This window comes from Lethenteron reissneri, chromosome 68 (genome assembly GCF_015708825.2).
Source record: "Lethenteron reissneri isolate LAM-NWPU_2019-01 chromosome 68, ASM1570882v1, whole genome shotgun sequence".
NCBI lineage: Eukaryota > Metazoa > Chordata > Hyperoartia > Petromyzontiformes > Petromyzontidae > Lethenteron > Lethenteron reissneri.
Window position 1 is genome coordinate 2237210 of NC_083846.1, and position 12271 is coordinate 2249480.

Here is a 12271-nt window from a genome sequence, read left to right on the forward strand (position 1 = left end):
CACACTTCCCAATGTGCTATCGGCTGCAAACTTGGTATAGGTACGTAATAATGATGACAACACAATATTCTATAAAAAAAAATCCAAAACATCTATTTTTAAACAATTTACACGCTTTTATTTAACTTACTGTGTGTTGCCGTATCTAAAAATCTTGTAACTCAATTTCAACCGTATTCCCAATGTCGTATCGACTGCAAACTTCGTATACTGTAGGTATGTCATACTGATGACAATACTATATTCTATCATTAAAAATAAAAAATATATATATTTTTAAACAATCTTTTCAACGGCTCTAATTGTCCACAGTCAACTGACCTTGCCTGTAAATCCCCACGGCCCCTTACGTCACGGCAAGCCTCGGGGAGCCACGCCGAGGGGCGGGGTGATGTGTACGGAGGGGAGGGGCGATGGGGGAAGGGGGCAGGGGGAAGGGCAGCTCGGGCAGTACATTTCATTAAAGCGTGTTTAAAAAAAAGTATTTTAAAATATTTTATTAACATCTAAAACCTAAGCAGTCTTTATTATCGTGACTGCAAGGTTCGTTATGACCGTGTTTATGTGACTTTGCAGATGAAGGATTTCGAGTCTGAAATGGACTCACTAAAGCAACAGTACGAACAAGAGCGCAACAACGCAATGGCAAAGTTAGCGGACTGCAGGGTGCAGATAAAAAAATTGGAAGAGGTTTGCGAAACGAACTTGACAAATGTTGTTTACCTCCGTTTTAGTCTTGGTAAAAAGGCATCTGGTATAATGTATACTCGATGCTTCTAGATTTGAAGCTTTCGTGACTGCAAGGATTCATATTCTTAGGTTTTTTCGGTAAAGTCACGTAGGTAAAAAAAAATTCAAATTAATAAAAGTAAAATAAAAATCACGACGTTTCGGAGGCAACACAAGTAAGAGATACAGCTATCGTGCTGTGACGGTTCCACCTGAAGACGGAAGCTTGTGTTTCCTCCGAAACGTTGTGATTTTTATTTTACTTTTATTACTTAGAATTTTTTTTTACCTACGTGACTTTACCGAAAAAACCTAAGAATATACTCGATGCGTTTATGCAACAAACCTTACTAGTTGGCTGTGTCGGGTGGTGGCGGGTTTAACGACACGTTTATATATTTACGCGATCTAACCCAAAAAAAACTCTTATGGATGATATTGGTCGTGAAAGCCTACGTGTTTAGCTGATAATGTATGTATGTTGAACTTCTTTCGCGCCGTAAGTAGCCAACCGTGCTAATCGGACGTGTAGGGGAAGGACAACAATACTAAAAAACTAAAAGCAGTTAATACTAAAACTATTAAGAGTGCCATTTATTCAATAAAACCTCACCAAGTGTTGAGCTCTTTTTTTCTTTCACTTAAGAATTTTGCTTGGAGATTGTTGCCCATGTCCATCCGTGAGTGTTTTGCGTTCGGTATATTGAAACCGGATCATCTGGCCAAAGATGCACCGCACATATGAGGGCAATTCAGTCACAGTTTTGCGCAACCTACTTTTCTTGTATTTTCTTGGCCTCCTTATCAACAAAAGTGGGTTTGGGGGTTTCACAAATGATCAACGACCTTGCCTTTCTTCAAAGGGTGCTGGATTCGGAGACATGAGCCAAACCCACCGCACACAACGACGGGGATGTTGCGTGTTACTGCGTGTGCGTGCAAACTGTGATTTATACCGTAGCAGATGTTACGTTTTTATACGTGGAGCGTTAACTTGCATCACTTATAAATAAATAAAAGCAGCAAATATTTTGCTTTCATGGCATTACTAATGAAGTTCACACCAAGTGAAAATCCAAGGCACATGTGTGACCGTCGTTTTTTTCCCCTCTTGCAGATAAAACTCAAGAGGATTTCAGCTGAGATTGAGAGAGTGAAAATCAACGCAGAAAAAATTTCACAGTTCAAAATTACAGAAATGACTGCAATGGTGGAAGAGTATAAGGTAACGTGCGGAAGTTGGCACTTCATTCCTGAATCGGACTCGCATGTTTTAGCTGCTTCAAAATAACTGCAACGTTTGTAAAAGAAAATAGCGAAATGTGTTTTTTCTTCTGATCGTTCATTGGCAATGGTGGATAAAAAAACAACTTTTGCACATTTGTTAATAACGCTCTGCAATGGCCCCCTTCTTAACAGCAACTATAACAGTTTCAACTTGTAACTCGCACGGAATTCGCTCACCCTCATAGAGAGATAAAACTGGTAGGAATCTTCTGGTTACACCAGCCAACAGGGGATTATTGTGTCCGTCGTGCAGGGAGGGGCTGGGTGGGGAAGGAGGGGCTGGGTGGGGGGTGGGAGGGGTGGGGCTGGGTGGGGAGGGGTTAGTCACCCCGTGGTGCCCTTATAAAACTCAACGTTTAACCTACTTACGCCGGCTTGTGCCCGCCCTCACAGTCGGCCATATTTGCGGAATACACCACGCCGCCGTTGACCCTGGCCATTGACCGAGCAACCCAACGTTCCTACCAGCTCCCTCCGCAGGAATGTGTTTATTACTGGAGGAGGAATCAGATGAGATGTGAAGCTCCGGTAGCTTCCTAATATCAAAAGGAAGAGCGTTCCAGACGGCCACAGAATCGCATCTGAAAGCGCGGGATGCAGGGTCAATGCCCGAAAGTTACCCTTTGTATTTGTTTTTGTTCCTCTTTAGGACAGTTTTATTGACAAATGTGTTGGATTTCTGTGAATATACATATACAGTATTAGTGTTTATGTTTCAATTGTAGGTTTATTTTTAGTGGAAAGTATGTGAAGAATTTTTAAGCATCGTCTTTCGTCGCTACAATGTTCACGATATATTCACGAAATATATTGAAGCATAAATTGGACCATAGCAAAACACATCTATATGTATTTCCTTAGTTTTGTGCAGTTGGTAAATGCTATTAAAATGTTTTGCAATTTTTTTTGCGATCCTGACGTAAAGCGCCAGTGTGACCAGAATCTGGAAGATAAAAACAAAGAATATTCTTCTCTCGACCAAAAATATAAGGATGCACTTGAAAATGTGTCTACGTTGGTAAGTTTAGCTTTTTTTAAATAATGTATTGGATCCTCCATTGCGAATCGTAACGCTCACATTCACCTCACCCTCACAATCCCGATGATGTTATGCAGGCAAGTCACACGGCAATTAAGACTCATTGTAGAAACAGAATGGTGACAATTTGTGATGAAAGAGCAAGTGCTCATTTGCACGGTCACACATCGCATACAATTTAACTGATAGCTGGTCTGTTCAGTTGTGTTACCTATTAAATACTCAACGGATCTTCAGTCCAATTATTGTACTAGCTAGTCTTTAGCCCGTCCAAGGACGGGTGTATAGCAGTAGATCTGAAACTTGCAAGCGAAAAGCAGACCGCGACATGATATATTCATTGCATCCATTCGTGTGCAATTTGTAAGGCCGCGGTGACACAGACCTATTTCATTTAAAGGTTATAATCCCTTGTTCATCATGACGTCCTTTTTACTTCTATGTCTCAGTAGCGTTACGTAGATCACGTGACGTGAGGGTTCTGCCTTTGTAGTGAGGGTTGTAAGTTGACGCCGAGGAGGGGGGAGGAGGCGCATCGCCCCCCCCCCCCCCATGGGTAGTGACGTCAGCCGCTAATTATTTTTAATTTAAGGTGTTTCCCGCATTCAGGAAGCAGGGTGTGATTGTGGCTGTCTTGATTAAATGTGCCCGTGTAATTAGCTAGAAAAAAGTATTCTTTGGTTATTTCGGTAAAGTCACGTAGATAGAAAGATAATAATCAAATATAATAAAAAATAATAAAAACTAAAAAACACTAATGTAGACCGGTTCTAAATCAGAGTGAGTGTACTGGCAGTCTATGATGGAAACTGTAGCAATGGACACGGAGATGCACATAGAGATAAAAATAAATCAACAGCCCCAAATGACCTCTGGGTTAAAATCCAGGTTTCAGCTGAACTCTGATTAAACCAAGCTCTCAGGTCAATCTTGAACATTTTCGCAACCTCCGATTAGCACAGTTGGCTACATGCGGTGCGAAATAAGTGCAAAGACAAAGATCCCCTGTATAGCCTTAACAGACTGTTAGCGAGGACCTATGAAGGCTGGCACGGCACACGAGGGGGTGGGTGGCCAGCACCACGCCCGACCACCTTTGTCTCCTGAGTGGCAATGTTTCCACACCTTACCAGGTACTCATTTGAGGTTTAGTCGACCTAGGGGCGGCCCAGGACCGGTTTAGATAATCGTTACTGGTGTTGGCCGTGAGTGGGAATTGAACTCGTGTCGCGGGGTTCGTAGCACAACACACTAAATGCGACACTACCGCTCTGCCCCTCTCCTCTGATATACGGAGCCACAGACAGACTCACAGATAGGGAGGCACAGACAAACGTACAGAGATGCACATACATTTTCCTTGATAATGCAAGTAGCTTATAATGCGTGTGTCATTTATATCGCCAGACGCCTGCATTATGTATCAGGTTTTTGGTGTTATAATATAAAACTCAAGTATACAATGTGAATCGCTGCAACGTTTTTGTTGGTTGAAAACAGAACAAGGCCAATGCTGATGAAATGAGAGCAGAAATAGAAAAGTTAAAGGAAGAATTGAAGCAGAAGGTAACTTTTAACCACAGTTGGGCAAACGGACACGGAGACACACAGGGAGACACTCGCAGACACACACGCAGACACGGAGACAGCCAAAGAGACAGAGACACGGAGACATGCTTTTTTATTATAATGCGGGTAGCCTATAACGGGCACGTTATTCATGTCCACTGATGCCCCCGTTAGTTATATCGGGCTTTTACCGTACAATACATAGCTCAATAGTACAATGCGAATCACCACAACGTTTCTGTTTATTGAAAACAGAACAATGCTTTGGCTGTTGAAATGAGAACATAAATAGAAAAGTTAAAATGACGAATTGAATTATTTTTTATTAAAACCATCCAGTTCTTTTCACTTGCTTTCATTACTAAAGCGTGAACCTTTTTAATTATATTCTTTCTTTCTTTACTTCAGACTCGCAAACGTTACAGCAGCTCATACCCTGTAGGCCGGTGCCGTACACAACAGATGTAAATTGTTGTTTGCGTCAATCTGAAAATATTACTATCATCGTCCTGAGATACGGTTGTGTTCAGACGGTCAAGAGATCATAATAGTATTACGAAATTCCTTTCCTCAGGGAAAGCTCACTGGGTCTCAGGACCTCTTTTTTTCAGGAGGGTCCTGCATTGGAACATTAGCGCTTTTCCACAAATTAAGTGTTTGGAATGTGGCAGAACACCGGAGTAAGACAACCCGCGCATGCGATGGGACATACTACTCGCAGCTCCGCGTAATAAATTCAAGAATCTACTTGTCTGCTGCCATCACATAGCTACCTTCCAACCCAATTGTGTGATAGCACATTGTGTCATTGGTTCAGATTAAGCAGTACAAAGAGCCTGTCTATACAAAAAATTATATAACATGGATTTCAAAGAAGGGAATTCTACTTAACTTTTTTTTTACATTCCACATCTTAAAATGTTCTGGCAGGTTATGGCTCCTCTATTGAACGCGCCCGTTAAATGAGTCCAGAACTTTGTCGTGGCAAAGGCGGCAGCGATTTGATTTGTTGCGTTGCCCGCAGGAGAGCATCAATGTGGTGTCACACCGGCCTGAAATCGCTCCTCAGCTGGCGGTTACGCCCAAGACTTCCAAAGTGACGCCAGCGAAAAGAAACAGGAACACACCTACTCCTGTTTCAGTGGAGAAAATGGTACTGCGTAAATCCTCCCGGTGTTCTGTGGGCATCATCACAAGAGTAACACAGGTATGTCACGTGTCCATTGTGTACAGGAACTAATCCCGTCACTCCCAGGGCATTCTCTCCCAGGGCATTCACTCCTTTGGCTGCTATTTCATAGCGAGTGTTGTCCATCAGCTGTCATCCGTTCCAGTCGAAATATATCCGGCCAAAGCCCACTCACATTTTCTTCACATATCCATCTCTCCGTATGAACAATACAAACATCTCTTAACCCATTATCCCACAATTGCCTTTTGGGAGTGCATAACTGGTCAACACACTTTTTCTGGCGTCAGGCATTCCAACGGTTTTAAAGTAATTTTGGGGTGTTGATTCCAAATCTGGCATCAGTTTTTGTCTATCACATCAGGTTTTTGAGATATCAAATACTGCATTTTCAATAAAAAACTGCAGAAGAAAAATATTAAATAAATGTGGATATCTACATAAAATGATATTATAAACACACTATCCTAAAAATACAGCACCATATTTTAACACTAAAGCAGTCACTGACTCGCAACAACTTGCAATCATAAGTGACAGTTAATTTCGGGTAAAATCAATGAAAATGGGGTATGCCGATAGCATAAAAATGAGATGTGATAGAGCAAATCTGAGATCATATTTGGAATCAGCACCCTGAAATTACCAGCTGCAAAAGTCCAGGCCAGAAAAAAAACTCTTTTTTGACCAGTGTAATTCTATCAACATTGTTTCGAGACAATTAAACTCTGGACCTTATTTTGGTCGAGTGTGTAAACGTCAGCGCTGGGGAAGGGGGGGGGGGGAAATGTGGCCAAGTGAGGTGCTGGTCACAGCAACTCTCCTCGTGAGCTGTGCTGGCCAAGCTTGCGTGAGGAGGCTCTCCCTGAAAGCCAGGAGTGGAAATTCCACATTCTTATGACGGGACCCCCAGAATGGGATTTAAACTCAACACTTTTCGTTGAAGTCCACGTGATCTAATCTCTGCACATCTCTGCACCACATAATTTAATTTATGTTGATGGTCAGCGATGCGGCAATCTACTCATCTCGACGAGCTGTACACGATGCACTGTTCAAAGTTAACTTTTTCAATAACGGATTTTTTATGCTAATGTTTGGCGTTTCGACATCGCAGAGTAGCACTGATTTCGGATTGATTGGTACCCCAGTCGCGGAGTGAAGTACACCCCTGGAGAAAATAGTTTCCCAGAAATAAAATATTTAATTGCCTCTGCCATTTTGTATTATTTGGTATCCCCGGGTACCACCATAAGGATCATGTATTCAGACTCGTTGTTCATTGTGGAACGTAATGGGTAGCAATGTATCTAAACACACCTCCATTCGGTGTTTACACATACACACACATAATATATGTTTTGACCATCAGCCTTTTGGCATTCCAAACCAATATCCAGCAGTATTCATTCAAGCTAGCAAGATCTGGACTAGTTTTTACTTTCTGGGTCTTATTCATCAATCAGGCTTGTTAAATAAATTCCGCTGGGTTAAGCGCCGATGTTGGGTGTTTGCGAACAGCACGTCACTCCTGCAGTCTGCGAGCCTAAATGTAGGATCTTTGTTTGTGTGCTTGTGTGATCTGCAAGGCTTCCCCTTTGCCAGCACCGGTAACAGTGGCCAAGTCGGCTTCCAGGGGCATTCTGAAGCCCCTTGCGATGGGGAACATCATAAATAAAAAACGAAAGGTATTTTATTGGTCAGACTCCGAGAGCTCTGACGGCATGGGTTTGGTGGTGAGAAATGTGACTGCTTTGATTGATATTCTTTGGATGCTGCAATGGGACTTGATCCACTCTCGGTGGGAAAAAGCAGCTCACTTGACCCTGGGGATAATTCGCCTCATGGCAGCGTCATTTGTGGATGTTTATGCAAAATAGAGGCATTCCTCTAAATGTACGGTGCACAGTAAAGCCACTCAAAGCTGGACCAACTGGGGTAAGAGCCTTTCCGGTTACGGGGAGCTGACTGGCATGCCGCAGATAATTAAATATTTTTTATAATGTAATAAAAAATAATTGCATGACTATGTGATTGGAATATAAGGCATTCATTTGACAATTAATAACATTGAACTAAAAATGTGCAATTAAAAAAATCACTGCAGTTTAATGCGAGTCGCCATCACCATGAATCAGAATTAAAGGCTGAGGTCATTGGATGTGGGAAGGTGGAATAAACATCATGACGGGTTTGAAGCATTTGTTAAATAAACGTAAGATGAATGTGCCAGAGACAGAGCGCTCACAAAGCATGCCCGGGACCAGGGGACGGGTTTCTGAATTCCCCAAAATCAAAACATGCAACACCTAGATGCAGATTTAGAAATGTTGCGGTCAAAGATTTTAGAAAATGTAAATTATAAAAAAAAAAATTCAGGAAGCCTTTTAGCTTCGAATTCCAGCAAGGCCAAGTATTTTTTTTTAATTGTAGGATCCATGCATATGCATGCTTTTTCTTCCTCGATATTTGCATATGTTAGGTCGATGAACAACTGATGCAAAGTATCTCTGGCGTGATGCCATCCAAGCGAACAGAAAAGACCAAGGCAGCATCCAAGGTGAGCTCTGCCATCTTTCTCACGTATGTCGAGGTTATGCTGCCGCGGTGCAAATTGGGAGTGCACCAGACTTGCAGTCCGGTTTGATCTCCCGGCGCGGCAGTTTAAACAATGCTTATGATGTCACGCACATTTTTTTCGTACTCCAAAATATACATTTCCACGTGGTACGCCACTTCGTAGAGCTACCGTTTGTGGCCAGGTCGCTACTGTAAAATAATCTAATAGTTGAGTGGGCCTTATCTGGTAAGATAAAAGTGGGTTTAGTTTTTTTTGTTCATATTTTTTTATCCATTTATTTACCTTTCCTATACTTTGCGCTCCTGTGGTGTTTTGTATTGTTTGTTGTTGTAACGTCTGACCTGCCCTTAGCGGTGGCGAAATGTTAACTACCTGACCTGGTATACAGGAGGTCGTGGATTGGATCCCGACTCTGACGCCTGTATATTTAGAGCTTGCATGTTCTCCCCATGATCGCGTGTATTTTCCCTCCACATTTAGAAACATGCTTTTAGAGTATTTGGCTGCTATCAATTTCCACGTAAGCCACTTCGTTGAGCTATCATTTGTGAGCAGGTCACTTCTGAACAAGAGCAATACAGCTCAGTGGGCCTTACCTGGTAAAATAAAAAATACTTTATAGTACTGGACATCTGTGATAAAGAGCTTCATAGCTCATCGGATTCCTCCAGTATAAAACACATTCCTGCGGAGGGAGCTGATAGGAACGTTGGGTTGCTCGGTCAATGGCCAGGGTCAACGGCGGCGTGGTGTATTCCGCAAATATGCCCGACTGTGAGGGCGGGCACAAGCCGGCGTGAGTTTTATAAGGGCACCACGGGGTGACCAGCCCCTCCCCACCCAGCCCCTCCCTGCACGACGGACACAATGATCCCCTGTGGGCTGGTGTAACCAGGAGGTTCCTACCAGTATAACCCTCGTGTTGTCCGTACGTGCGTACGTACGTGCGTATGTATGTATGTATGTTGAACTTCTTTCGCACCACCGTACGTAGCCAACCGTGCTTATCGGAGGTGCGGGCGGATGGACAACAAAAACGTTGTTCCTTTCACCGTCTCTCAATGTAATCCCAAGCGGGCATCTCGCCATGCTTCTTTGTGAGCACCTTTGCGTTTGTGTTCCGTATCTTTTTTGTTTGTTTAACGGACAGTATTTATGAACCGTATACCATAGCAGCTAGTAAATTCTGATTTGTCATTTCCTTAGGCACATTTGGGTTCTTAATGTTAAGCAACATGTAGAGAGGGTAAGATTGTATAACCAATAACATTGCAAGCATAACCATAATAACTTTTAATATGTGCGTCCTTTAAAACGTTTTTCTTCAGTGCTCCTGTCACAAACCCTATCAGGCCTAAACATGTTTTTTTTTTGCCAGACACACCAGCCAGGCATAAGCACAACTGATAACCCTCATGAGCATAGGTGAGTTGTACCTGCTTCGTATCCAGGGCAGGTGCAAATCCCAGGTGCAAGGGCAACTTTAATTGCCCGCAGTCTTGTAATATGACACGTGTGAATTGTCACCGCAGATATCCAAACAATCACAGAGGGACATGTCAAGAGTTTTGTGCAGAATCGACCAAAACCCCTCCATATTTTTCGCAAAACCAAACAAGGTACTCGGTACTTCAGTATTTGATGACATTTAACCGTTGTGGAGTTTTTGTTGTTGTTACGTGTGATTGTGCAACCACTCTCAGTGCAGTTGCAGCAGCATCACCAAGTCATTTCTTCAACTCCACACTGTGTAACCTGAGGTGGGGGATTCACACAGCACGGTACTAAACTGGAAATGTCTGGCACGTGGCATTTCAATACAGTACTAAACTTGAAATGTCTGGCACGTGGCATTTCAGTAGAACACTAAACTTGGACTATCTGGCACGCGACATTTCTTTGCAGCGTCCGAGGATGCAGCCAACCTCAAGTCGGCATCGCTCTACGCGCTGTTCGGTTTATTGAGCTACCTTAGCACGAGTTTGAATTTCCTTCCGATTAAATTTGTAATTGTACCCGTTATATGCAGCACACGGTGAATCCACACGCGTTATTTCGAGGACACGCCATAGCAACGTGGACGTATCCACCACTGGACCCGTACACCTCCTCACGCGAGACCAACACCAACTCATGCTCACTTGAGCAGGAGACCCGCTTTAGACTTTTTTGACGATGCCCTATCGTTGTGGTGTCTTCGATGTGTAATTTGTCACAGGCGATTGGGATCTCAAGAAAAACAACGTTGACAAGAAAGGCCAAACAAGGGAAGATATTCTCTGCATTACCTCCCATCAAGCCTCCTGCAAAACAGCGGGACACGACCTTTAACTGGTTAAAGATTCAAGATGTCTACACTTTTGGACCCGAGGATTAATAAATAATTGGAGGTTTTTTTGAGCGACGTTGTTTTGCGTTCTGTGTTTTAGATGGAGACTTTTAGCCACCGCAGTTAAAATGTTTTGGGTGTTCAGTTTTAAGGCAGTGTTTTTCACCAATTTTCAGAGGGGGGGGGACACTTTCGCCGACAAGTGTGAGTAGGGCCGCCACACATTTGAAACCACAGTTGGATTTGACAGTAGCACGATGATGATGATGGTGGGGGGGGTGTTTTCACATTTGTGTATTGTTGGGGGGGAGGGGCGCGGGCGCACGTCAGAGGGCCGCAATAAAGGCCTATCAGGGGCCGCCAGTGGCCCGCGGTCCTTGCACTGAAGAACGAACTGTGTTTAGGTGTTTCGGTCAATGTTTGAAAGCTATGCCATTCAAGTGGTGAAAAAAACCAACCTGGGTCATTCCGAATAGGTAAAACATGGTTGACGTCAGTCGCAATGAAATGGCCACGAACAAAATACAAACTGTGTTTAAAGACCGCTCACGGAGTGTGGAGTTGAAATAACATAATAAACACACTTGACACAATAGGAGCAGTGTAACATAACTGGCAGGCATGTACTTTCGTGGAAATGCGGATGCTGTGATTGTGAAGTAAATCTTGATTTGAGGCTTTCGTGACTGCAGGAATCCATACTCTTTGGTTCTTTCTGTAAAGTCACGTAGATATAAAATAAAACAAATCACGACGTTTCGGGCGCAACACAAGCGTCCGTCATCAGGTACTGACATAGGCAGGTAGGATGGAAACATCACAGTCAGTTAAGACTTTACCTGGTTAATAACGTCCTTCCAATGATTGCTCAGTTAGTACCCATCTTCTCGGTTGACGTGTCTGTATATATCTGGATGGCTTCATGAACAAATCTCTGAAGGTAGTCGGTAGGTTTGCAGAGTACCTATGTCTTGGAAAAAAATCTATTAAGTGTGAGCCCACAGCGTCAAAACAATGATCAACAACGGCAGAGGTATTGGTCCTACCGTGTTTCAGATCTGCCTTGTGTTCACTAACGCGGTCCGAGACATGTTTCGTTTAACCAATGTAACTGCTGCCGCAACCACAACTCAGTTTGTAGACACCAGGGTATTGCATGTCAGGAATCACATCCTTTACAGATGGGATTAAATCACGGATTGTGTGTACTGTGTTGAAACGAACCTGGATCTTGTGTTTGTTTAAACAGGGGTTACCAAAACGATTTCTGACATGCAATACCCTGGTGTCTACAAACTGAGTTGTGGTTGCAGCAGCAGTTACATTGGGGAAACGAAACGCCATGTCTCGGACCGCGTTCGTGAACACAAGGCAGATCTGAAACACGGTAGGACCAATACCTCTGCCGTTGCCGATCATCGTTTTAACGCTGTGGGCTCACACGAAACAGATATTTCCAAGACGGAGGTACTCTGCAAACCTACCGGCTACCTTCAGAGCTTTGTTCATGAAGCCATCCAGATATATAAACTCAGACACAGCTTGAAC

At 43.2% G+C, this 12271-nt stretch overlaps 1 protein-coding gene across 7 annotated transcripts in view; it reads left to right on the top strand.

Annotated features, from left to right (window-relative positions):
- The window catches only part of LOC133360330 (synaptonemal complex protein 1-like), a 31036-nt gene extending 19720 nt beyond the window's left edge, over nucleotides 1-11316 (top strand). For 4 of the 7 annotated variants that reach the window (XM_061578978.1, XM_061578979.1, XM_061578983.1 and 1 more), the window contains 9 exons: nucleotides 577-690; nucleotides 1847-1954; nucleotides 2942-3034; nucleotides 4556-4621; nucleotides 5649-5831; nucleotides 7403-7501; nucleotides 8296-8373; nucleotides 9927-10013; nucleotides 10613-11316. In XM_061578978.1, the coding sequence (XP_061434962.1) occupies nucleotides 577-690; nucleotides 1847-1954; nucleotides 2942-3034; nucleotides 4556-4621; nucleotides 5649-5831; nucleotides 7403-7501; nucleotides 8296-8373; nucleotides 9927-10013; nucleotides 10613-10771 (987 nt within the window). In that variant the 3' untranslated portion in view covers nucleotides 10772-11316. Of the gene's footprint in view, nucleotides 1-576; nucleotides 691-1846; nucleotides 1955-2941; nucleotides 3035-4555; nucleotides 4622-5648; nucleotides 5832-7402; nucleotides 7502-8295; nucleotides 8374-9926; nucleotides 10014-10612 lie in introns of those variants that run through there. The other 3 variants (XM_061578980.1, XM_061578981.1, XM_061578982.1) reach the window with 3 other exon arrangements.
- The last annotated feature ends 955 nt before the right edge of the window (nucleotides 11317-12271 follow it).